At 47.7% G+C, this 27,126-nt stretch overlaps 1 protein-coding gene across 5 annotated transcripts; it reads right to left on the bottom strand.

The window, feature by feature from the left end:
* Positions 1-229: 229 nt before the first annotated feature.
* TFAP2B (transcription factor AP-2 beta) lies at positions 230-26,568 on the bottom strand. Of its 5 annotated transcripts, none has more exons than XM_070418438.1 (8): positions 26,278-26,568; positions 23,166-23,192; positions 21,482-21,940; positions 16,695-16,755; positions 8,812-9,031; positions 6,841-6,959; positions 4,533-4,674; positions 230-1,538 (listed from the first exon to the last, which is right to left on the bottom strand). In XM_070418438.1, exons 1-8 carry the CDS (start codon positions 26,356-26,358, stop codon positions 1,238-1,240), a joined length of 1,410 nt encoding a protein of 469 aa, XP_070274539.1. In that variant the 5' UTR covers positions 26,359-26,568; the 3' UTR covers positions 230-1,237. The 5 variants fall into 5 exon arrangements, with proteins under 5 accessions (XP_070274539.1, XP_070274541.1, XP_070274542.1 ...); XM_070418440.1 differs by lacking the exon at positions 26,278-26,568 and adding an exon at positions 24,566-25,266; XM_070418441.1 differs by lacking the exon at positions 26,278-26,568 and adding an exon at positions 23,396-24,380.
* Between the last annotated feature and the right edge of the window lie 558 nt (positions 26,569-27,126).

The following is a 27,126-nucleotide window of genomic DNA, read 5'->3' on the forward strand; positions in this document are numbered from 1 at the left end:
TCTGCAATGAGGTATCAACATGTTAGCAACTAGACTCAGAGCTGCTTCCATCTCTTATTGGCCACTTTCTAAATTATTCCCTTTGAGCTTCTTTAAAGAAGTGCCCCTGCAGAATCCTGACACACAGGCTTTGATTAAAAAGGGATCGGATTTTTTTTTTCTCTGTACCTTATAGATTGTGTAGGAAGCCCCAGTCCTCTTTGAAGAAGCTCATAAACCATGCGGGCAAAGCTTTGGAAAACAGAAGAGAATGAAATGGTACATACCCCTCCGAAGGAATTACATACTAATCAACGTATTCATATTGTGGTGTGGGTTGGTTTTTTTTTTTTTTTTTACTATTATTCTTAAAATTGGTAGATGACACAAAAATAACAAATGCAAGATTCTCTGTATGCCGATGCTGGCAAGGCTGGGAACTAGTAACATTTCTGAAAAGAACTGATGATGAGTCTGAATCAACCTATTGGTCCGGATTTGGCTCAGGGCGGGTACCAGAAGCTGCAGCCGCCGCCGCCTGCATCTCCGATGGCCTCCCACCCCGCCCGCCCTCGCCCTCCCTAAGTAGGCAAGCGGCTGGCCCGGAGCCGGCACCGGTGAGTTTGAATCTCGGGGCGGGGCAGGGGGGCCGAGGGGCCTGAAACACAATGCAAAAGGCCTAACCACACTCTCGTTCATCCCGGCAGACTCCCGTGACAGCTCGAGGGAGGGAGGGAGGGCAGAATAGAAAAGGGTAGTTGGGAGAAGGGCGAGGTGAGGGGGGAAGGGCGGGGACTCGCGAGACAGTTTCCTAAAAATATATCAAAAATTAAAAAGTTCGTGCGATTCAGTCAACCAGCTGTCAAAGCACTGACACCAACAGTTTCTCCGATTTTCTTCCAATAAGTTAGCGTTTTCTCATGTTTAGTCTTATGTTTATTTTTCCAAAGGGGGTGGGGGGGAAAACATGGTTTTCTTTTATTATCAGTATGACTAAGCTCGAAAAGAACCGAAGTGGAAAATCCGGACGGTTGTCTCCAAGTGTATCTTGCAATAGACACTGAGAACCGATACTGTTGCTCCGTGGTACGCCTCAGTTTTTAAGTTACTTAGCTGTTCTGTTTTAATTTTGATTGCATATGTATTCTACCTAATATAATTCTTCCAAAGCCAATCCAGTATTTTAAAGCTAAAATTAATTTTTTTCCTGTTTTCCTTTTGTATTTAAAACATTTTTTCCTTTTTTTTTTTTAATTTTTCATTTCCTGTGTTTCTCCTCCTTGTCGCCAGTTTTACTACCTGGGCCTTCCCCAGACGTGTGCCTGTTAGTGGCGGTGTTGTTCAAGAACATCTTGTCCATGCCTTTGAGCGCCTCGGTGAGATAGTTCTGCAGGGCCGTGAGCGCCGCGCAAATGGCCGGGGCGCCGAAGCCGTGCGTGATGAGGCTGAAGTGCGTGAGGCAGCTCTGGATCCCCGGCTCCAGGATGGGGCTGGGCCGGCTGTTCCCAATCGGCGTCCGGTCCTGCGCCAACAGATCTGTAAATTCTTTACAAAGTTGCCTGCAAAGGGGTGGGAGAGGAGCAGGAAGGAAAAAAAAATCACCCTTCAAGTCGTTGTCATTGACATTAGAAAGGAGATGCTCACACAAGCCCAGAGGCGCCCGGTCACCGTAGAGCCAGCCGGGGAGCGAGGCTAATGTGAGCGATTCCGCTCTGTTTCCTTTCCCAGCGCTCACCCTTCTAGAGCAGCTGGGACTGGAAGGAAAGCGGGGGTGGCGAGAGTATACACCCCTTGCATCCCACCGCCTATCCTCCCCCCACCCTCTCCCTCCAGTCTTCCGCACCCCGCCCCCCCCCCTTCGTTCCAGGACTGCGTAACTGCTTTGAGAAATCTGCTAGGCTTTAGCGATTGATTTTGAATATTCAGCCATTTTTAGCTCTCACCTGGCTGTTCTTTTAAAAACCCTTCCCCCCTCCTTCCCTCCTCCTTTCCCCTGCCTCTCCAACCTCTTGGTTATCAGGCTCAAAAAGCCCTGAAAGATTTCAGCCCCTGGGCCACACGCCTGTCCCTGGCACAGAAGCAGATTGCTGGAGCCTTGCATGGCCCAGGGCAAGCAACTGTTTATTGCAGAAGAGAATGCTGATTCCGTTCAAAGCAAAAATCTGTTTACCTGCAGTATTTGGGAAGGGAGGTATTTTTCCAGCCACCCCCCCTCCCTTTTTTTTTTTCTTTCAAGTGTGGGTGACTGAAAACCTTTGTACAACACAATTGTCGTCAATATAAAAGGATTCCGACACTGTTTAAATAAATCCTAAAGGTAGATGGTTAAGACACTGGGAGGGGTAGATTTTTATTTGTTGAAGGTTTTTTCTTTTTATTTCTTCAAGGCACCTACAATTTAGAGGAATCTCCCAGCCTTAAAAACCCTGTGGGCCTCACTATAGATTGAGCTTATTTGAAAAATTTTTCATATAGGAGGTGGGCAGGAGGAATTTAGCCCGGCAGGTCCCATGGCTTGGCTCTGCTGGCAGTCAGAGGCATGGCGCCCAAAGGCCACAGCCTTTTACCCACTGGCAGGCTCATTCCATCAGCCTCATTCCTCCACCAGAGCTAGCCGGGGTGGTGAGAAATGAAAAACGACAGAATTCCAGCCCCAGGCCCTCTTGGGATAACCTGCCACCTGGTGACACCTGGCCTGGCCAACAGGTAATGCAGGCAGGTACCTGGAGGCTAATGGGAGTGACCCTTGGGCATCCCCTCCCAGATTACCTCCAGGAGGAGTAATGGCGAACCTGGGTGGAGAATACCTCCCCCCCCCCCCCCCCCAACCACCACATATGAAAGGTTTTTTGTTTTAGGGCTGGTGGCTAGAGAACACTAACAGACATCCTCTCTCCACCCCCTTTCTTCTGGTTTTTCCATTCAAAATGCACACATACATCCTCACACCAAAGAAGAAAGATGTACCAGTTCTGACCTAAATAGGGCCGTTCTTAAACCCGAGGTATCCCAGAAGCATCATGGGGTTCAAATGAACACCCACTGATTCCAATTCAGGGGGCTTTGGGCTAGGTCCACACACAAAAATATCTTGATACAATAAAGAAAAAAAAAAAAGGAAACAAATATCTTGATAAAGCTCCCAGATGGTTCTGAGACTCACCCCAGGTTAAGAAGTGCTGGCCTAAGAGAAGCCACAAGGGGGGAAGTTCCAAGCATTCCTTAGGGAGGTGACAGAGTGGTTTGTGGAATCCTGTCATCGAATTTATACGTTTGGTTTTATCCCCCCCCCCCCAGTACCTTTACTCCTTTATAAAGCACCACTGGTCCCCCCCACCACCACCACCACCACCAGACATAAGGCAAGGGGTAGGAGGGCAATTTACTGACAAAGATCTATTCTATTGCTACTGTTAATATCAGAAGAAACCCTTCTAAAAATAGGGTGGGTGCCAGGTTTTGATCGTTGGAAGAGATGGTTCAAGTCTTTCCTTAAGTTTGTACTCATTACCGAAGTGCCAATAAGGAAATTCTGAACTGGGGAGAACAAATGCTTAAAAGTCAAACATTTTCCATCTTCAAAGCCCAAACCAGGGTCTGTAAGCAATTAAAGTTCTGGGACATTAATATTTTTTGACCCTGCGGAAAGGGGCAATCAAATTCCAATCACGTCTCAAAAACATCTGGACAAATTTGAGCAAATGATTTTTCAGCCTTCCATATATTTCTTTAAATTACGCTGTCAACGGAGCAAACCGCGTCCTCCAGCGCTAAATAAATGAGCGCGCCGCTTGGGCCGCGCCTGCGAGAGAAACGTGCGGGCGCACGCAGCGCCGCCCACTGCAGGCCTGAGCCGGCCATAAAACACCAACAATATGACACGGAAGCCAAAGACGGGAGTAAATCAAATAAATAGAAAACCCACTGTAAAAGTTCAAATGAGCTCTAGACCTAAATTTAGCCAGAGATTTACTATTTTCCCCTCTGGAGTTGTAGTAAATTTAACGTCTCTGGAAGATGCCAAACAGCAACGTTGGAAAGAGAGTAATTAGAGCTGCGGGTAGAGATGGGCACACGTGGGAGCCCTACAGACACCCCGAGTGAGCACACGTGGCTGTGTGGATATGACAGGGAGAGGTGAAACCCAGGCAGAAATGTGCACATCGGGATCCAGGGAAGAACTGGAACAAGGACCCACGGAGAAGAGATGGGCCTGCTATCCCCAGGGTTGGAGAAGAGAACTCTGAAAAGCCTGCATTCGGAAGCCTAAAGCCATCCTTCCCAGAAACTTGGAAACAGAAGAGACAGAGACTACCCCAAACCCACAGCCCATAATTAACAGGGGGAGGGGGGGAGGGGGAGGAGGAAGGGGGAAGGAGCAACTACCGGCTGAGAGGGGGAGGGCTTCCAAGCCTGCAATACACAGGCTGCCAATCAATCCTACTTATATGGATGAGCACTTTCTCTGCCCAAAAAAAGGAGGTCTGCCCTGCCCTCCCCTCCCCCCCTACCTCCCCCCAAGCCAGGTAAGGTCAGGGATTTGCGACACTCACTTGGTGGCCAGCAGCATATTCTTTCGGGAGTGCAGGTCGCTGGGGTCTGTGTGCTGCCGGTTCAAATATTCAGAAACAGCTTTGGCGGGAAACTCTGTTTCGCAGATGTAGCCAAAATCCCGAGCTAAATGAACAGCTTCTCCTGCAAAAGCAGCAGCAGAGGTAATCATCAGCACCCAGCCTCTCATCCTGCCAGGGCAGGAGGGGCTCCCTAGGAGGTCAATTCTTATTATTTACAGAAGAGGCCAGCTGTTGGGAGGCAAAAGCAAAGGTGTGACAGATGCCTGAAGTAAAAATGAGTCTCAGGCTGTAATTGACTTGATGGAACAAACTTTGCTCCTGCCTCTTTTTTCAGTCTCTCCCTGATTATCCTTGCAGCCATTTCTTAGTTAGATATTCCCTGAATAGCTTCAGGCCTCCCACACCCCATGTTTTGTCTTAAGGAAAAGCTGGGCCGATATATTCAGAAGCCACTTTACAATTGCCCATAGACACTAGGTTGGATATGCAAGATAGCTACCACTCTTCTTAGTAGGATTATACCACTTTAGATAAATATAAAAGTCTTTCCTATCTTTTGTGTTATCTTTTGTATCTTCCTATACTTGTATTAGGAAAAGTCTCTTATTCGTAACCAATATATACAAACACAAATCATGTGTGCAGATATCCACATATATTAAAGATGTCCCATATGGAACATTAAAGATGCTATTCCATATACATCTTACACATACGAGTATTTCTATCCAGCAATGGAATATTTATTCTCTGTGTCTGTGTCTGTTTCTAGCTAGTTAGGTTTCTGGTTTCTCCTCTTCAGAGGTCCCTGTTATCGTCCTTCTACTTAAGGACTTTCAACTGCACAAAGGTGACAGGGCAGCTATAGAAAACTTGGTCCCAGCTTCTGTGGAAGCCCCTCTCAAACAAGGCATTATCACCCTTTAAAGCACAGCCTTAGGGGTTCGAGGGAAGATCCCAAACATGAAAAAGAAATACATTGAATTCTCCCATAGCCACGTTATTTTTAAGGACCATGTCTTACTTTAATCATCATTATGACAGTAACAACAAAAGACCAGAAATGGTGCTTGCAACAATTCATAAAACTGAAAACTGCCAACCAACTGCTGGAATTTCAGTTCCACCCTTTTCCATCCAAATCCTTGTCTTGGGTTGAGATTACCATGACTGCTTTTCAAAATGAGGATTGTGATATTACCCATTCCCTGAAGGGCAAAAAGTAAACCCCCCAGGCTGAGAGTCAACCACTAATAAATGTGGTCTGGACATTTGGTGACTGTTGCCACTGGAGGGTACGTTTGGGCCAGGCATCTTTGCCCTAAAGCTGGCAAAGTGTGGTGCCTATAAATGTGATGACTTTATGGTTGCTGCTTACATAGTCTAAGACCCTGTCCTCCAAAAAGCAGTTCCCCACATGAGTGTCATAATCTAACACCCAGGAAAATAGAAGGAAAAACATACATGTTAGCCTCTAGACAAAATTCTACAACTTCCCCCATTAGGACCATCTGGATGTATTTCCTGTCCTTTCCTCGTCCCACAAATTCAACAGCAGATCCTCTTGTTCTAGACTTCAGAAGATCCTTTTTAATATATACCATAAATATCACCCCCACCCCCAAAATGATGAGCAAATAATAATGCGTTTGTTGTAATTATGTTCATTAATTCATAACTGACGGATCTAGATTGAAGATCATACATGACTCCCTTCCATGTTTCCTCACGCCCCACCCAATTTTCTCCTAGGCCTTACTAAGCTGTATTTCAATAACAATAAGTCCCATGTAATCAATCAGCAGGAGATAGGGCCCTGAGAGTGACATAAGTTTAAAATAACCATTGAGAATTATGAACGTAATAATAGTTTCATAACTAGACAATGTATTTGCTACTCCTGATTCAGGCGTAAAATCTGGGAAGGAGAAGGGGTATAGAATGGATTGCTATTTACAGTGACCCTTGCCAGAGTTCAGAGGGTATTTCAGACACTCTGCCCTGCACCTGGCAGCAGAGGTGACCCCTGCACTGGCTTGGAGGCTGAACCTGAGTACTCTTCACAGCACAGGGACCCTTATACACCTCCAGTGGCCTCTCTACAATCGCTGGCTCCCTCTAAGTAAAAAGACCTTTGAACTTCTCTCTCCACCAGTCGCTTGACATCCACTCATAAGGGCACAACAATTGCAATGATTTCCAGTTAATCATGAAATGTGTAAAATGTCAGCCTTCAGCCGACAGTTAAGCTCAGCCACTTCGTGAAATGGCCACACGTCTTGCTTACCTTCCACCAGGGAGGTGAGTAACGTGACATTTGCTGCTTTGCGCCTGCCCGCGGGTAAATTCAAACCGATTTTTTCTAGCCTTTCCCGCAAAGATCTCCCCCCATTTTTCGATTTGGCTCTGAAATTGCAAGAATTAACATTCTGATTAACCTCGGAGTGTTCCTGAAACAAAGTTTAGACTTAGCAATCTAAAGCCCAGTGGAGCTTGAAGAGGTTTTAACTTGAGGTTAGCACATTTCCCCCCTTCCTTTTGGTTATTTGCTGACAGTTCGCTGAGGTTTGCTTAATTTCTGCAATACAGGGCATAAAAAAAATTGCGCATTTTCTTTTGTTTTATCTCATGAGGAAAAAATGATAGCAGATGGGAATAATTAGGGTGTAGGTTGTGGGTCTAGAGAAGGTAGATGATGCACACACTCAAGCTCTTTCCTTGTCACAGAGCCAGTTAGGTGAGCAGAAACTGGGCGAGCACAACCATGCAGAAAAGAGGAAAGAACTGGGTGGTTCAGAGAGGAGGAGGCACTAGCTGAAACAGGTGGGCTTTGCAAGGAAGGGGTTAAGAGTTGCTATATGCCCAGCCAGGTGTGGCTCAGTGGTTGAGCATCTTTGACCTAGTAACCAAGAGGTCACCAGTTCGATTCCCACTCAGGGCATATGCTGGGGTTGCCGGCTCAATGCCCAGTGCGGGGCAGCCAATCAATGATTCTCTCTCATCATTGATGTTTCTATCTCTCTCTCCCTCTCCCTTCCTCTCTGAAACCAATTAAAATATATATATATATATATTTTAAAAAAGAGTCACTATAAAATGGAATTGGGTTAAAAGGGGAAGGAAGATAGAAATATGAAACTAATGGTGATGCTAATCATAACAACAGTAAAACTAACACTTTAGGGAGTTTAGTTATGTGCTAAACACTTTATATTATCTCACTTAATCTCATAGAAAGTTTTATACACACACGCTTACGGCCTGGGGGTGACTGAAAGAAACTTCCACACTCTGGGGCTCAAAGGACTCACTTGAAAACTGAACCGAAGTAGAGCACAGCTAGAGGATTCAAAGTGAGAAAAGCCCGCAGGTCACACCCTTACTTCCTCCCAAGGCTCTCCCTGTACCTGCTAAGGTATGGGCAAAAATACAAGAAGAGAACCGGCTACTCTGACCTCTCTTGCTATTCCCACAGCCACTTTTCGGAAAGAAGGGGGCCACCAACCCCTGAAATGGGCTAACCGGAGAAGTTCACCTCATACAATGTCACCTTCGTGTCAGTGCCATTACCAAAGGGTTCAGGCCTTGGCAGGGACTCTGGGGGAGGCTTTAAAGCTTAAGATAAAAGCCACCTCAACTTTCCACAAGGAGCCTACGGATTGTCTTCCTCCACTATTAGGGCGTATCTTAATAGCCCCAAGGGATAACTACTGATACTTCTAAAGCGGTGTCATTGCTATTATTGGTGGTAATATCACTAAGGAAAGAAGGTCACAAATCTAGAACAAAGTGTTACAAACTGTGGGCACAGTGCATTAGCGGGTTGTGACCAACTTAGACGCCAACTGCATTTTAATCAAAATAGAGAGATTGATCAGAGTACCTTGCAGGTACGAAGGGGGTTGCTCCGTGAAACTTTTGTTTCAGGTAAGTGTGTGTAGCTTTTAGGTCTCACTCAGGCTAGCATGCCCGGGAAGTGTCCTGGGGCTAGGAGGGAGCGGGACGCGGGCTAGGGCTGGGAAAGTGGAAGGTTCCCAGGGTCCAGCACCGCGTGGCCGAGCAAGGCAGCGCGGACCTGCAGAGCGTGAGCCGAAGAAGGCGATTGCGCCCCCGGCCCCACCACGTGCGGCCTGCAACTCCTCCGCTCGCTGCGCTCTCTGGCCGCCCGGTTGCTAGGCAACCGCGTCCAGCTTCCCAGCGGTTTTGGCGCGAACCCTCTCCCCCTCGCCCCCTAAAAACTAGGGTGGGGGCGTTTTACCTCCTGAGGACGCCGCCGAGGAGAGACGCATTGAGGCATTCGGGGGGCGAGAGCCGTCTCTGCACTTCCCCCACAGTTACTTTGTACTTTGAAGTGGAACTGAGCAGAGACAAACGGCCGGGAACCGAGCAAAACACCTCGCCGGTGTTGACGGACATGCCTCCCAGGAAGCCATCTTTATTCATCATCAGAGAAGTCACAGATTTGGGAGGAACCGGAACTAGAGAGAGAGAAAAAAAAAATATATATATGCCATAAAGGTGACCGGGTTTCGATCCTAGTGACCGGCTGATAGAATGTGTCCGTGCGTGCGCAGGGCCCAGGCCACAGGACGCGCGCTGAGCGGAAAGCTGGAGGAGGAAGTGTTTGTGGCGCTGCGGTGCGTTCAGGGCACTGTGTACCAGCGAATGGAAAAGCCGTCAGTCCTCTGGAAATTTACCCCGTGTGTGCAGACAGAGGAGTGTCGCTGGCCACGGCCCCCTTCGTTACATACATAAATAAAGACGCAACCCAGAGTTTGGATTGTGCTAGGGAACCGGGAAAATCCTATTCCATCACATACTGGCTTGGTGACCTTAGACATGTCACTGAGCCTCTATGGATCTTGTCTGGTTTCTTCATCTGTCTCCTGAAGGTGATTGTCACTCTGCATGATATAAAATGGTAATGCAGTGGGGCCCTCTCTCCTCTCCCGCTGGACCCAAATCCTGGTCATCACTGGAGAGGATCAAAAGGGTGGGCCCCGTCAGGTGCTGTGCCCAAGACCGACCAAGTAATAAATACCATCAAGCTGGGGAGCTGGGCCCCAAAGAGTTGCTCATTTCTCTAAAATGAATCGCATTCTTTCCTACATCATAACAGCAGATTCATTTAGAAGTGAACCCAAATGCTCCTCTCCAGTGAAAGCAATTCCGCAGTGACATGAATTTTGTTTACAAATTAACATAAAGCACCGGCTGTGATTGTTTGGAGCCCTTATGATTTACAACAGGTGCCCTGATCAATCAACCAATCACTCTAATTCATGTGAGCTGCGGTCTTGCCTTGCCCCAGTTGTTTCATTTCGGCAAGTAATTGATAACAAACCGCACTCAAGGTATGTTTTATGCAGAAGTTAATAAGAGCTGACAGCTGGTTGCCACTGCTACCCAGGCGCACTCAGTGTCTCCAGCCTGTATTTCTGTTTAATTGTCTCAGTGTCATCTGCACCCCAGGCAGAGGCGGGGCTCAGCAGAACCAGAAGGCTGGGAATGAGGAACAGCGAACGGTCAACCACCCAGTTCCCTGGCACTCTGGCTCCCTTGGACTTCTACACTGCCGAAACCCATTTGCTTTCTGCAAGCTCTAGAAGCTACTGTGCAGGCGGCTTCTCCCGACTTGCCCTATACCTTAGCTTCTTCCATTGGGTAAGGAGGCTCCAAATATTCAAGCAGTATCCGCTGATCACCAGTCCAGGAAATTTATTGAAAAGGGAGGCTTCCGTTCCCCCTCTTTAATAAGGACTCTGCCTCACCCTGTAATCCTGGTAGTAGAAAGAGATGCTCTTTCTGCCATCGGGAGCCTAGAACTCTACATGTCAAACAAGTTGTATAATTTCCCTGGTATCGAACAGACTAACCAGCACAATATTTTGGTAACAGCTTATTCTCTGTACCACAGATTCCAGCATTCAGACCTTAGAGCAGCGGTTCTCAACCTGTGGGTCTCGACCCCTTTGGTGGTCGAATGACCCTTTCACAGGGGTCGCCTAAGACCATCCTGCATATCAGATATTTACATTATGATTCATAACAGTAGCAACATTACAGTTATGAATTAGCAACGAAAATAATTTTACGGTTGGGTCACAACATGAGGAACTGTATTTAAAGGGCCAGAAGGTTGAGAACCACTGCCTTAGAGCCTCCTAAAAGCCAGTTAGGTCCCAAATCTTTCATTTACTATGAATTGTATTCGGCCCTTTACAAAGATTTTGTGGAAGGGGGCTTTCCTAGGGCAGTGGGTGTAGGGACTGAAGCATTCCCTTCTGCCAGTGCTTAGCAGATATTTTTGGATTTCTGGCTCTGTCCACAGAGTCCAAGACCTTATCCCAGGGCAGATGAATGATGTCAGCTAGCAGAGTGGATCTTGTGCACTGATGTGGTGGAGGTGGTGAGTTACAGAGGGACTTGCCTTCTTTCTCATTCCCCTCATCATATTCTCATCAGTGATGCTGCTTCCCACTTAAGAGGGAGCCAGTAAAAAGTTGAAGTGTGAGTATTAATTAAATTTGAGTTAAATTCACTTAATAGACAGTGATTGGGATGGGACCATCTATCATTTAATTCTCTTATACAGCATCCACATCTGTTTTAATCAATCTTGTTCCTCACAGCAGTTCCGATTTCCATATGTCAGATTCATATTCAAGCATTATAAACAAATAAATTATGATCATGGAAACTGACATTAGATCACCTTGGAAAACTTTCCCCCAAAATATAGATTGCCCTTCATATTTTGACGTGGTATGAGCTGTAGAAATAAACTGTATAGAAATCTCACACTTGGTACTCAGCAACATTTTCATATTTAAATACTACTTAGAATATTTTAACAGAAGAAACCCCACTCATCTAAAAATAGTAAGTTCAGTTCCTAGTTCCTGGGTAACTGAATATATCTCCTTGAGGATTGGAATTGTACCTGCTTCTCACAGCCCCAGATGCCAGATCTCTTAAAGAGCCAGGCCTTTAGAGACACTTTATAACTTACCCTCTAATTTCACTATTGTTAATTGCCTGATTTACCTGACAAGAGCTATTTCCTTTGGGGAATGTGTATTGCTCTCTCCCGTGGGCTGTAACTTCCTTTCCACATATACATTATCACCTAAATATCACCAATCCAGTCAGCTTCTGTCAGCACACTGCTGTCTGGGGGAGAAGGGGAAGGCGTTTTTTGTTTGTTATTATCCATAAACGACTATTTGAACAGACATGCATCAGATATTTCCATTTTTAAATTTAAGTGCCCGTCCTAGTCCTATCCTGTATTTTCTCCACCTCAGATTATAAACCTCTTTTCCACCCGGGCCTTAGCACTGGTCACCTAGACTAGAGCCTACACATTTCTAGTCCCAACTTTCCTGTAAGTCCATACCACTGTTATCATCTACCTTCCCCTCCACTCTCACACCTGCTTAGCTCAGCTGATTAACCCCATATTTTATTCTTGGTCTTTCCCCTTCTGCTTTCCTCCAGTTTATCAATAAACCCAGGGAGCAACAGGGCCCGGTTGATTTGGTAGTAATTATGAGTACACTGTTCCTGCTCACGGAACCCAGAGATGACTAAGATAGGTTTAAAGCGACAGCAGGAAATGGTAAGGAAATGGAGCATAGCAAAACTCAGCACGAAGCTTTCAGTTCTTTACATGTTTATAATTTTCTGTGCATACATTAAAACTGTTTTGTGGTGTGTGTGTTTTTTCCCTCTCTTCAGTTCTCAGTTGGATGGCATGGCCAACTTCTGGATGTAACACCCTCAAAACTTGCTCCCCTCCTCCCCTTTCCCTTGCATTATTTTGGGGAGAAGGAAAAGGCTTAAAAACTGAATAATATTCCATCACTGTGACTGGAGTTTTATTTAAGAAAGAGGAAGAAAAATGATTAGAAGGGATATTATTTATTAGTGGACTATATAGAGCCAAAGTGTTAATAGGCTAGCTCTTAATCTGTATCCGTTAAACTTAAGTGTGAAATTGTAGCTTTTAGATCTTTGTGTTTGACTGGAAACAGACCCTCTTAATCTGATCTGCTGGTGGGGGAGAAGGGAAGAAATAGATTCAAGGGCTAAGTCCTTTTGAAATGTATATGGGCTTAGATATGTAAACTATACCAGGAAGCCTCCAAGAGGTTGAGCATTGCTTGAAATACTTACTTCTCACCAACAGAGCACCCCTTTCCTTACACTTGCATTGTTTCTCATCTACCAGAGGGCTACATTTGATTCCAAATGTATATATAACAATTGTACAAAATGAGGACTGAAGTCTTGGAGAGAAAAATAAAAGGATTCCCACAAAGAAAGCTGGAACAGAAGAAAAGCTGCAGACACCCAGTGCTGGCACCCTTTAAGGACAAAGTCTAAAGAGGCTAGAAACTGAGTTGGGTCCCATGGCTTACTCGACGCCTGTAAGTAATGACTCGAGAAAGTCATTGACCGACTCTCTGAGTTCCCACACGGGAGGCGGAGGGAGGTGGGGTGTGGAAGAAGCGTGGCTAACCTTCCCAGCTTTGAAATTCTACACAAGCTGATTCCTCCCTGGGTGGCGGGAATGTATCGCAGAGTTCCTACTTGAATCAAGAGGGATCCAAGTCAGCTCTGGAAAGGCACACCTCTTCGCTGGAGAGGAAACTCACACCTTTTCAGACTCTCAGTCCTTTTGACCTTTGAAGTCAGAAGGAAGAATCCCAGCAGAACCTGCTGTCATTGAAATGGGCAAATTCTCTATTCTCCCCCACCCAAAAGAAAATCCGCACCAATCAAGGTGTTTTTGTGGGGAAGGGGCCAGAACTAACCGGGAAAAGGGAGAGAATGGAGGTTACACTGAAACTAACCAAACAGGATATCCCTAAGACCAACGAAAATGCCCCACAGTCACATTTGGACCTTGGACTCCAGCCACACGAGCCTTTCCAAGAAATCCCAGCATTTTTTTTCTGATGCCTAAGGTGTGAAACCAATTGCATATTGGCCTCTGATTGCATCAAAACCCTTTTTTCTTAAAATCTAGGTGAGACTTTTTTAAAATTTAGTCTGTAGGATGTTGGCAGTGATCATGGTATTAGCTAGGCACCCCCACCCCCAACCAGCCCAGATTCCCAATCCTAATGGAACTGAGAGTTAAGAATTATTTTTTAATGTCTCGTTGGATTTTTAGACTGTTAATGTACCGAATCCTTCTCATTATTACTTTATTGATTGCTCATTGACCAGCCCCCTTCAAATCGTATTAACCACCCTCTGCCGGTTTAGATTAGGAGAGTTTAAAAAGCACCTTTCATTATTCCCACCCCCCACCCCCCCACTCCTGCCATGGAGTTGAGACTCTGAGACTTGGCAGCTTAATGGGAGCTCTAATGGGGCAGCTAAGAGGAGAGGGGCCACGGTCCCTGCCGATTGCATTAATAGCTCAAAGGGGGCCAATCCAGAAAATTAGCCGTAAACGAGCTCTGGAGATCCTCAAATGAAAGAGCCATTTATCACGCTGGCTACCTTCACTCCACTCGTTTGCTCTCTCTACTGGGAACAACTCATTTCCTCTTAACTAAATTACTTCAGAAATGTCAGCTAAGCCCAGATAGCAAACATAACGAGAGAGCTGGCCTATAATCTATGGGGTGATATCAACATGGCTGAAAAATTGGAGTGGTCAAATTTTAAAAGTGGGGTGTCTTTCCATAATGAGAGAGAGAGAGCGAGCGAGAGAGAGAGAGAGAGAGATCCTTTATACCTAAATTTCCTGGCTTCATAAACACAGGCAGAGACACCCAAACCTGGGCCAGTTGGGGCAATTTTACTAACAAGGTAGAATTTTTAAAAATCTCTTTAAAAGCCCATTAGAAAATAAATTAAGCAACCGAGTCCCCTGCCAGTTGTTGAAATTTAGAATATTTTTTTCAGAAAACTTTCTTACCTCCTTTTTTATGAAATTAATCTTTTGGAGACATCCCTCAAAAGGTGGGGGGTGGGGGTGGGACAAAGATGGAGACCAAAGAGCAGAGAAGGAGCTAATGAACTAACTCATAACCTTATTTTAAGTGGTACATAGTAATTTACAAAAGTCAATCAACCACTTACTCCTATTTCACCCATGACTCTCTAAAACTGAAAATATGATATTGGGATTTTTTCTTCATGTAATAATAAAGCAAATACCTAAAATATTAAATAATGGAGTAAACCTAACACTTTCTATTCATACCACACCCCCTAAATCAATAAAGTGACAAGGGTGCCACTTAGATGTTTTAAGATGCACATTGTTTTAAAAAACAAAAAAACAACAACCTTTTAGGGCCATAACAAGTACTGCATGTTTCCAAAACAAAACCAGTAACTTGAGTCAATATCCTCCTTTTCTTATTCCTGAAGATACCTTCACACATAAATATTCACATTCTGATGACAAACACATACAAGCCCTGAAAGGAAAGCCTCACACATCTGAGAATATGTTCAGCTCCCTTTGGTTAGGCAAGCTAAATTCCAATTATGTTTACTGGCCTGGCTATGAGTAACATTTCTGATTGGTCATCGGTTGGCATGCCCCACTGCCAGCCCTAATGCTGCTTCTAGGATCTGGAACTCTGAGCTAAGGCTTCTGGCTTTCCATGAAAATGGATGGGAACTAAAACAAAAAGAAACAAAAGCAGCCAATGAAGAATTACACCTCCCATTCCCCCCCCCCCCCCCCCCCCCATTAACCAGCAATTAACCAAAAGAGAAGACCCAAGAGGAAATGGTGAAAGTGAGCTGTCAGCACAGTTGCAAATCTAAGCAACCAGACACTGGAGCAAACCCAAAAGCTGGCATTAAAAACTGAAGAAACGATACTATCTAAAGAAGAGAGGGAGAGATATTTAAAGCAACACTTAAGTAGCTTTGCCCCAAACCTTACTATTCTTCGGTCATTCCAAAGCCAAATGGCATCATTTTAAGCTTCCACCTCCCAGCTCCCACCTCTCAGAGCTACGTTCTCTGCCTTTTGTAAAAGAAGACAATGTAGAAAGCCTCACCCTCCTTGGAATCCCCACTTCACAACCCTCCTACTCTATCAGCTCGACTCTGGATTATTTTCCAAAACATCTTTCATTGTTTTTGTGCAAGTCATGTGGCTCCCATGAATCATAAATGACTGAGGCTGGGGCTTGTTGACACCAAACAAGGACAGGTCTTCTCCAGCATAGATAAGAAAGGGTTACTGTAGTTAAAATTGTATCTCCAAACACCAGTTCTTGTGATAATTAAAGATCGTTCTGTTTACACATTCAAGCTCCTAAATTTGTGGCATGTGAGTGACATCCGGGCCCTGCGACAGCCACACTAATCGCCACGCATTCTCTCGGTGACAGTCAGAGAAGAAGGGGGAAAAATTAAGCAGCTGCAATACGCCCGAAATGAGTTATTGTAATTACATTTAATTAGTTTAATTAGTTAATTATTTTGCTTACAGCTGTACAAGAGACTGCAAACATTTGTTAATATCGCATGCCCTTTAACAGTATGGGGTGATTCCACAGTCACACTAAATCATGAACGCATATGTAGGAAGACTTAGAAATGTGCATTGGCTGGCTCGGCTTCTCAGGATGCGCATATTTAGCGACACATTTGGCACAATTAAACAAAATAAGGAACAACTCATAAAACACAGAGTCCTGGGAACGGAGTACCACCGAAAAAAACAAATACAAAAACAAGGAGAGAGGGAACTGTCTCAATGACCTAGGGTTTAGTTCAGCAAACTCCAGTTATCAATGAAATAATTATAGTACATTTTGGAAAGCAGTGTTTCCCAGCTAGTCCCATACATGATGGTAGTGCAATTATTTGAGAGAGTATCTAGAATTGCTGCCAAATGTACCAGGAGAGAAATGGCAAGAGTCTCTGTCCCTCTGTCTCTCTCATCCGGGTTTCCGCCTGCGGTTTTGTTTTTCCCGCCTCCCCCCATTTCCTTCTTCCCCGACATGCCCTTTCACCCAGGCAGCCGCTGTTCTGCAATTGTGAACAAACATTTGTGTCTTATAAAATAATGAATTGCCCAAAGTGAAAAACTCATCATGAAGACATGAATGCACAGGAGAACTTTGGTTACTTTTGGGGGAAAATAATCCGTACCTTTTTTTATGACAGACTGGTCCAATAGATTCATGCCGCTGTTATTGGCATCTTCAACTGACTGTGAATATAAAAACATCACTATTCAAATTGACTGGATATTAAAGAATCGCACACATAAATCATGTCATTCCAAACTGGAGTGTCTGTTATTTCCATTTATATTAATTCACAAGGGGAGGTTTTATTATTATCATTATTGTCTCCAAATCGACATTGAGATGAAATTCACCCAAATTATACATTCTTCCCATGAAAGAAGAGGAAAAAGGAAACTGGGAGAGTCATCTGGGATGTGGTATTGGTTCAGTTATTACATTCAACACAGATATTACATAGACATATAAACTTTTATATTATTTGCTCTTATGAATTGTGAAAATTTGGCAACAGCTGAAAGATTTCCACCAATATTAGTAAGAGCAATTTCAGTTTTCTATTCTATCCCTGCGCATCTTAACTCCAGAATCATTTCACAAATACATAACAGTTTACATTATGGGATTTTAATTAAAGTCTGAGCAATTTGGAATGGAATGCAAACAGCAACACATAGGAACATGTTTGCAAGCCACCAGGACCGCACACCCACTGCAGTCCACACACATCCCGGAGCGCTGTGAACTTCCTGCTGCACAACAGTCCCTCGGAGGAACGTGCACAATTTGCTCCCCTCTCAACCCAGCTGCCCAGCAGGAAGCACACCTGTTAGGAAGGCAGTCACTACAGATACACAGACACACACAGAGGCCCGGATGCTCCCAGGCAGCACCTGGCGATTGGCAAGAGCATTCATCTTCCGTGCCACAGTTTCATTCCTCAGAAGGCAAGTTTCCACCCTGGGTGTTGGCAGCACTTCTGAGGGGAAAGAGCTGTTGGAATGGGTTTCTCACTGTCTGGCTGTGAATCCCTGGGCCTCCAAAAGCAGTGGGTTCCCTTCCCTGCCCGTGCGTGCAGTGAGGATAAATGCTGGGTCCTTCTGAAACGGACAACTGCTTTCCTTGATCCACAGGAATCTAAGTTTGGACCAATTCGTTACCCATTGTACAGAGAAGTCCTAAGCAAAGGGCCCGGGAGCGAGGCCGAGTTTGTACAGCACTCCACCCCCCCTCGTGCTGCATCCCAGACAAGGTGTGTGCTCCTCACAGGGGAGAGACTGCCTGCCCCAAACAAGCAGCGCGTTCGAAACTAGAGATGAGATGATCTAATCGTGAAGGGGGCATGTTACTCTGTTTCTTTGGGTATTTAATAGTCACTCCTCCATTCTCGGAAAGGTGAAGGAAATTGTTATTCTCTTGGAAATTGTTTTCCAAGTTGCAACATGCCAGGCACATCTTAAGAAATAGCAAAAAGCATTTAAAAAAAAAACGACTTCATGGAACTTGTTGGAAACTCCTCAAGAGACCCCACCGCGCGCGCGCGCGCGCGCACACACACACACACACACACACACACGATTCACGGCTCTCTGTGCCCACGTGTCTACAGTGGCGACGTGTCCACGCAGGCCCAGAGCATTCGCCTGTGTCCGGGGGCGGGCAGAGCCCCGCGATCTCACGCGCCCGGACCAGTGCGCCCCCCACACCTCACCCTCACGTCGGTACGTAAATATGTATATACGCCTCATCAGCGACGTGGGGTAGTTGTGGTAGTTAATGAGAAGGCTCTTGTCTGATTTTCTATCTAATTACGGCCGCCTGCTGGGTTTTTGTACAGGATATTCACGCAGCATGCTGGCGCTTAATCGTCACAGGGAGGATCGTAAAGATTTAATTAGGACTGCATGCGGAAGCGCAGAAAAACAACTCAGACTCGTAATTACTAGACTTCTTTAGTTAAAAGTGATACCAGGGGTTGCTTTAAGACACCGGGGTGTGTGGGAGTGAGTGTGTGCGCCTGTGTGTGGGGGTGCGCGTGCGCGCGCCTTGGGAGGTTTGACCGAATATCCTCATGTGTTTATACTCATGGGTGGTAGAGGTGATGAGAGGTGAGAGAGCAAGGGATGGGAAGAAGAAGAGAGGTGATCCTGGTAACTAAACAAACTCCAAACGAGGTGTCATCTCAGTCCCTCTTTCTTTCTGATGCTGTTTGTTCTAAGTTTTTTTTAAACACTGTCCCCCTTCCACCACCACCACACACACACACACACACACAGTGGGTGAAATGTAGCATACCCAGAACCCAAGCAGCGATTTGCTAGTTTAATAGCCCCTGTGAGTAAATTGAAATAGAAATTGACAGGGTTTTATAGTTTCATTTAAAAAATATTAGGAGCATTTGGTTAATTAGCTCTCCTCCGTCTCTCATGGTTGGGGCGGTGGCCATGAGTGTGTGTGTGTGTGAGTGTGTGTGTGTGTGTGTGTGTGTGTCACAACAGCCCCCCAACCCTTGGCCAGATGAGGACCCCTGGTTGTGAAGTCCGCCAGCAGGCAGCACTCCCGGGATCTGTCTGGTTGGCGGGCAGGGTGTGGGTCCAGGGGGTCCAGAACACACACTAGGCCTTTGAGACTGAACCAGTGACTACAGCCCAGGCCTGTGGAACCCCGCACAGCAAGCCCATTCTGGCTGCAGGGAACTTTGAGACCCAGCAGGTTCCTGTAACTTTGGGCCCCCCAAGCTCCAGATCCTGAAGCTGGAAATGGAACCTCTGGATTCTGGGCTCTGGTCCTGGATACATCTCCTCTCCCCCGTCTTTGTCATCCACCCTGTGTCAAGACAAGTACACCTCACGAGATGGGCCCCGTCTGGGAAAGGTACGGGGTATGTCTTTCGCCACCCTTAGCACAGGGGACCATCCACACAGAGTCCCCAGAGCCTCCCCACTTCCCCGGACTCCTGGCTGGGATGCTTCTGGGGAAGGAACTGGGCAGAGGTGGGTGGGGTGGGGAACCCGTGAGGCTGGGCCTGCACCAGCTCCCCTCTGAGCTACCTTAGCCTCTGTGGTCTGTGTCCCACCTGCAGCAGCTGGGCCCACCCCACGCTTTGACAGGGGTGCTCTCCCAAATGCACAGACCTGGCCCCGTTTTTTCTCTCGCCCTTCGCATTTGGCCAAACACTCAAAGCGCCTCACAATGATCTCTTTCTTTAACATCTAAAACCAAATAAATATGTTCCCTCTTTGGGGGGAATTCCTCTGTTGGGTCACCTGAGCCACTCGGCCAGCAGGGTGGGGGTGAGGTGACAGCCAGTGTCAGCACTGCCAACAGCAATGGTGATGAGCTGATCCACTTTCATTATCTAGCACTTTGAACCGTACTCAGAAAGGTTAATTTAAAAACTCCTTCCCCCCAGACACACATCACCCCAATGCATTAAAAAAACCACAACTATTAAATATTTTCTCATATGATATTCTGAAATGAGCATGATCTCCAGACAGGGACAGTCAAGCTCGATTAAATCAACAAAACTATCATTCTTATTACGGTGGGTAAATTCAGCCACAAATCAGGTGAGACCGTCATTTTTTGGAAACAATAAATAACTGAATTTCCTTTAAAACAGTAAACCATCACAGACTACCCACAGACAGCATTTGATGCTGCCACCGCATGTTAACTGTTCAGCATACATTTTTTTTTTCTTCATCAAAATAGAGAGGAAGGACTTATGCACCCTTTTCCCTTTCCCATTTCATTTTTCTTTGCCTCCGAGGTATGCCTACCATAATGCACAAAGTATACAACTATGCCAAGGAGACCAAAGTGTCAATTAAATACCTTTCAACCGTATTTATCTTTTCTGGAGACTATTTAAACTAAAGAGCCAAAGGAAACCTGCTTAGAATCACCCAGACAGGTTTTAAAAAGCATTTCTTTGATGTCTCTTTGTTTAGTTTAATCAAGTATTCTCAACCAAATCAGGCTCCATTGTGTAGATTGCAGATGGGATGGTGTGTGGGTAGGGGGAGTGTTTTGAGCCTTTTGTTTTAAGAAATAAACACGTGATGCCTTTCCATTGGGATGGTAACATTGAGGAGGAAAGAGTATTAATGGAGGGGGAGGGTTGAAGAGGGACGTGGAGAATATTGCTCCACAGGCATTTAACAGACCGAAAGGTGAACAGGACCTCTCAAATAGTAGTTGTCCTCGTGGACTCTCAAACAGAATTGTGGCTCTCTGGGTCTCTCCCCACAAATATTCACTTTCTTGGGTGATGATTCTGGAATTCAAACATCTTGGCAAAGGGACCTGCAGGTTATGGGACATTCAGAAGGATACCTGGCTTGGATCAAGGCAGCCCATGTTTTTCTTCCAATGTGCCCTGTCATGCTTAAGTCTTTGCAAATCCAGCAGAACCTCTGAGCCTACAGAGGACCCTGTGCCTCCGCGCAGTAGCCCCAGCCCCTAGGCAGCTGGGTCTTCACCTGCCCAGTCCTGGGGCCAGGCCCAGTCCAGGGCGGGCTGGGCGAGGCGGTGCAGTGGGGAAGGTCCCCAGGTCGCTCACACAACACACCAGCGAACAGGAAGGGGCCGGTAGCGAAGGCGAGACAAACACATCCAGCCTTGATGCTGATGATGCTAAACGATCAAGCTACACACACATATTTCCCTCCTTCATGATTTCATTCCTAGCGGTTCTACTTTCATAATCGGACCTCCAGACATCGCCACTAGAGAGCCACACACGTCCCTACAGACAGAAACAGTTACACATGCTGTGTCTAGCGGGTCCCTAAAGATGCAAACTACCTCCCCCAGGAGACAGCCCCCCTCCCCCGCCGCTCCCCTCTCCCGGAGCCTTCGCGATACATTTGCTGTCATTTTCGTTTGTTCGGTGGTGGTTACCTGGACGTCTTCCATCCCGGGGTGGCCGAGGCCGTGCAGCGAGAGGCTGTCACCCATGCCCGCGTCCAGGCCGTGATGCGCCGAGTGCAGCAGCACGTCGGGCCGGCGGACCGAGTGGTAGTCCCTCCGGGGGTCGAGGCCCGAGAGCTGGGGCAAGGCGGCCCGGGGCTGGGGCAGGAGAGAGCCGGCTTCCGAACCCACTTCTTGCCGCTGCCGTTGCCCCCAGGGGTGCTGCTGGGGCTGGTGCAGGGGGTTCAGGGAGTAGGGGTCGTTGACGTGGGAGTAGGGGTCCTGGCTCTGGTGGTAGGGGAGCGGCTGGTAGGGGGGCGGAAAGTAGGGCGGCTGGAAGTCGGACGACGGGGTGTGGGACAGCGGCGGGGCGCTCGAGTAAGGTCCTTGGGACACCGAGCCCAGCTGGGAGAGCCGAGAGCTGTGGCTCGGGACGCCATCGTGCCGGTCCTGGGAGCCGAGAGAAAGGGAGAGAGAGAGAGAGGAAAGAGAAGGGGAAGAAGAAGAAGAAGAAAAAAAATACAAGCGACAAATGGAGAACCGGCTTCAGTGCTTCTTCCCGGGACGGGGGAAGCAGGAGTCTGAAACTTACACGGCCAAGTTGACTCAGAGGGCGAGTGATTTTCAGCAATTCCAAAGGCAAGGCTTTGGGGGGCAGGGAATGGGGAGAGTCACCCACACAACCGACATCGGAGCCTTCCGTGGGGAGTGCAAAGCCAGCAAAAAGGGCGAGGGGGAAATCGCTGTGCATGGGGTGAGGTTCTCAAGTCCTTCGTTAAAAATAGAGCCGGCTTACAGATCGTCTTTGCTCCTCTGGGTGTTTAGGGCAATTGTTTCTAACTCTGCCAGGGTCCCCAAGCACAACAGAGGAAACTGCACCCTGTCAGCTGTGCTGCTCCTCCAGTTCAAAACCAACTTCTTCCTTCACTGGCAACCCCGGGGGGGAGGGGTGGGGGCTGCCCGAGGGACTCCCCTCACCGCCGGACAATTCCAGGAGCTGCGAGGAATCTGTGTGATCTGGGTCCCCAGTCCCCCCTCCCGCCCCAAGAGGAATGAATTGAAATCGTGTTTGATTGAAATGGATCTCATTAGGAATCACATCCTAAGCCCCTGTGAAGTTGGGCTGTGGTTTGAAGGAGCTATTTCGAAGGTTGCCTTTCTCTATCTAATGCTATTAGATACTCCAGGGTGTGAAAATGAAGGACTTGGGGTTGGAAGGAGGGGAAATAAAAAAGCCCAGAACTCCCTGTTTGTCCTATCTGGAGTGGTAAACTAAGTGGAAAAAAAAAAAAAAAAAAGAGGAGGTCTGTGTGAGACAGAGAAGTGTGTCGAAGTTTCTCCCTCTCCGCTGTGGAAATGCCACGGTAAAGTCCCTGTGTTTCTTTTTGGAGAAATAGTCACCTCAATTTCTAAACTGCAGTGGCAAATGAAAAGTTTTCTCTTTGGTTCCCCCCCCCCTCCCCTCCCCAGCTGACTCCAAGAGCTCAGACGGAGAACACACAATGCAAGAGAAGCAGCTGCAGCCTCGTCCAATTATGGTGCTAAATTACCAAGCCAAAGGCGCTCCGAGGAAGACAGAGACAGAGAGAGTGAGACACGCACACAGAGACGGAGAGACGCAGAGAGACAGCGAGAGGGAGCATGCAGTTCTGGTACAACGTGAATCCAAACTCACCATGGATGAATAGGTGTGGACTAACATCTGGAAAAAAAAGCCTGGTTACTGCTCAAAATCAAACAATAATTTCCAAAAAAAAAAAAAAAAAATCAAGGAGTCCAGCAAAGAAACGAGCTGGACACAGAAGCCGAGCTTGAAGTGTTTCCAGGGCCAGCCATCAAAAAAAAAAAAAAAAAAAAAATCCCCCCCCCCACCCCCAAACAAGATTGGCACTGCCTGTCACACACAGAGCTGTTCACCGGTCTCTTGCTGTCTTTTTGGCCTTTTTTTTTTTCCTTCTGCCTTTTCTTTTTTTTTTTTTTTCCGGGCTCCAGAAGCAGTCCTCTTCCACCCGCAGCTGGGCTCAGACTGCTGGGGCGCCCCTTCCTCCCTCCGCTTGCCTACACCGCCTCATAATAATTGATATTCATGACTATTAATATTACACGAGTACTTTAAAGGGAGAATGGAGGACAAATGGAGCGTGAAGCAGCAGCCAGCGCAGAGCTCCCCTACTATTGTAAATGACGTTCATTCAGTGGAGAATTACTAGATGTAATCAGACGAGGGGGCTGGCAGAGGCGGACGGGGGGGAAAAAGTTTAGCAGGAAAGAGGCAGAACTTCAATGAACTGAGCTGGGGACAGCCGCCCGCTCAGCAGCCTCTGTTTCCTGGGACAGGGCAGGGAGGGAGAGCATCGCAGGGGGCTGGTGTAGCAGGAGGTGTCCTGGTTCCTGGAGAGGGACTTTCCTGATGGGAAGAACTGATGGCCCCGAGGTGCTTGGCGTGCAGATTAAAAAACAGAACAAGAAGGCGTCGTCTCAGGGTTTGGAGGGGAGAGGGGAGGAAGCCGGTGGGCCCCGTTGTTTACAGTGATGTGTGGGGACATCCACCGAACGTGGGAGATGATGCTTATGTGTTAGAGGACAGAGGCGACGTGGGGGCTCGTGCAGCCGTCCCCGCTTTAATGCTCACACACTGAGTCTGTGATTTTTACCTCAGTTTAAAATACATGCCATCAATCTTCAGGCACACTAAACCTATCCTTTCCCGGCAAAGCCAGGGGCAACAGAAAACCTTTTCGGATATTTCAGGAACCCGTTCGACTGGCTTGACTGCCATTTCTGTTAAAGTTCAACCTTCCTCCCAACTTAAATGGGCTCCTTCCACCAGGCTGCGGGTTCTCCTCTATTTTTCAGCACAAAATTTAGCAGCTGGGAATACCTGCAATATTCTCTCTCTCTCTCTCTCTCTCTCTCTCTCTCTCTCTCTCCCCCTCTCCCCCCTTTATTCTCTTCCCCTCTTCCACGCCACCCCTTCCTCTTCCTCTCGCCCTCCCTTCTTTCTTCTCTCCCCCCTCCTTTATCATTTAGCCAGTTTACTTTTCACAATCAAAGAACGAGTTATGTCCTGCTTACTTGTTCGCGCCCACCGAAACCCGTCCAGATAGACCACGAGCTCGGTCCACCAGGCCCCCTCGCCGCCAGCGTCAGGCCCACCAGGGCCGCTCACCTTTTCTTTCTAGCGCTAGTCCTGCCGCCTTCCACCCTGCCCTCATCCCGCGCGTTAGAGCAAAGGAGGCCGAACCGAAACAGGCACCGCCAGGCGGAGGCCAGGCTCTTGGTTACAGTCGATACAAAACCACAAAGAGGAAAGGAAAGCCCCAAGCATCATGTGTCATTTGCAGGAAGAACTAACTCTCTCTCTCTCTCTGTATCTGTCTCGCTCTGTCTCTCTCTTCTCTCCCCAAAATTAGGATCCAGGGCTGGGCAGCGCTGGGGGGCCCTGGGCGCGAGCTCTGCCTGCGGGCGCGGCAGGCGAGCCCCGGTGTCACGCGGGCCGGCCTGGGCCAGCGGCGTCCGTCGGAGCTCGCGGCCGCCCTGCGCGCCGCCGGGATCCCAGTGTCCGGGTCTCCCCGGAGCGGCGGAGTCGCGTTTCCCCCAACTGGTTGCGGGGAGAGAAGGGGTCTGGGTCTGGTGTCCTACCGCGACCGCTCCTCCCGACCCGGCACCGCCGCGCTCGCCGCCGGGGCCCTTCCCTGCTCCCTCCTCGCTCCAGTCCCCGCTTTGCACTCGCATCGCCCGGCCCGCAGCTCCGACCTCCCTCCCCAAGTCCTCTTTGCGGGGCGCCTTTCTCCCGGCTTTTCTTTCTTCCCTCCCCCGAAGTCTTCGCCCCACCCCACCCCGCTTCCTCTAGCACCTAATTCGGGGGCTCCGAGGCCATCCCACTCGGGACCCGGGCTCAGCGGGCTGCCGCCGGCCTCTCCTTCCCGTCCAGCCGCGAGCCCCGCGCCCCGCCCGGCCGCCCGCCCGGCCGCCCGCCCGGCCTGGGAGCCGCCCCGCCGCCCCGCCGCCCCGCCGCTTGGCTCCCGGGACCGAAAGGGCGTCGCGGGCGCGGGCGCGGGCGCGGCCGCTCCGACTGCGGGCGCCCCGGGTGGCGGCCAAGTTCTCCGGCCGACGGAGAGTTGCGCCAGGGAACCGCGCGCACTGAGCAGAGGCAGCAAATCCGCTAAAAATGCCCAAACGTGGGGTGGTGTGGACGCTCTGGCCCTCAGAGAAGCAAAACCCGAGAAAAGAGAAAAAAAAAATAACTGTGACGACTCCTTGGCGAGGGCTCCATCGACACCCATCTATCTACCTCCCTCTGTCTATTTCCCGTCCTCTGTTTGGATCCGTTGATGGTCGATTTCAGAAATTTTATTTGAAAATTTTAAAAAAAATTAAAGCCTGAGTCCAACGAGACTTGAAAACCTACTCCTCGCCCACACTCCTGACCGGGGTTGCCCCTGCCTTCAGCAGCTCTGTCTTCCCTGCCCACCTTCCCCATCGGAGTCTTAGGGGGCAAGGGGGTGGCGAGGAAGAGAGAAAGAAAAAGAACAGAAAAAAGAGAGAAATCTTCTAAGTTAGCCAGATTTCAACCTTCAAGTCCCTTCTCAGAATAGCGAAGTCTCCCCCAGCCAGCTTTTCTAAAAGTTAAGAGAAAGCTGAGAAATCCGACCGGAAATCTGCGAGGAAAACAGCTTTTTTAAAAAAAAACCACACACACAACACAAATATATCAGTTGGGGTGTCAAGAAGCTCAAATTCTCTATCTGCAAAAAGTCTAAGATGCACCCGGGGTGTCCGCTCACCTCATAGATATCTTCGTACTTGACATTCTCCACGAGCTTCCAGAGCATGATGGCAGCCTGGTCTCTAGGAGGTGAGTGCATTCATGTGAGGAGCAGATGTCTGGCTTCTCAGGACTCCGCTGTCTGTAATGATCCATCTATAATTGGAAATGGGGGATACACACCAAATCCGACGCTCCTCTCCCATCGCAACTTATATCTGCTGTCTCAAACAATAGGCTGGACAAGTCAGCCCGAGCAGAGAGGAAAGACATGATTACACACTCAGGAGTTAGATGCAACCCACAGACAGAGATATATATTATAAAAATCATAAACACGGGTTTACACCCAGATGCCCACATTTAGTTATGTAAGCACCCTCTGGGTCACGCAGTCCACAGACGCTACCCATGCATTTGAAAGCAGAAAAGATGGTTGATTCGTGTGATTAATAGAAATATACACATTTTAAAAGCCTCTCTATTGAAAATGATGAATCATGGTAGCCACTAACGAAAGACTTTAAAATTCATAATGAGAAACCAGGGGGCCAACAGCTTCCCCCCCCCCATTTTTCTATCTAGATTTTAAAAGGGAGACCATTAGTGAGATTTTTAAACACAAAAGCTCCTATTCCTCTGTGTTCCACAGGAGGGGATTTTTAAAGCTGGATTTTGGGATTTTAAGGGTGATTTCTCTGTGTGGATGGCTATATAACTTTTTTTTTAAAAAAAAACTGTACCTCTGTCACTGCAGAACAAAAAACCAGCTCATCGGAGTGACCGTTTCTAAAAATTTTTTGGTCATTTTGATGAACACAATGGGTAACTTAAATACTATATGAACACCCCAGTCCGCACTGTTTGT

This window comes from Myotis yumanensis, unplaced genomic scaffold (assembly GCF_028538775.1).
Source record: "Myotis yumanensis isolate MYYU_CA2020_CCGP unplaced genomic scaffold, mMyoYum1.0.hap1 SCAF_6, whole genome shotgun sequence".
In the NCBI taxonomy this organism is placed as follows: domain Eukaryota; kingdom Metazoa; phylum Chordata; class Mammalia; order Chiroptera; family Vespertilionidae; genus Myotis; species Myotis yumanensis.

Bases quoted from the DNA above. Each gene is read 5' to 3' on its own strand.
- TFAP2B (XM_070418437.1), bottom strand. From the start codon at position 22,241: ATGCACAGCGATTTCCCCCTCGCCCTTTTTGCTGGCTTTGCACTCCCC. The intron at 6,960-8,811 runs GTAAAACGCCCC...TTGCAATTTCAG, and splicing joins CTCGGCGGCGTCCTCAGGAG to AGCCAAATCGAAAAATGGGG. The intron at 4,675-6,840 runs GTAAGCAAGACG...CTGCTTTTGCAG, and splicing joins ACTCACCTCCCTGGTGGAAG to GAGAAGCTGTTCATTTAGCT.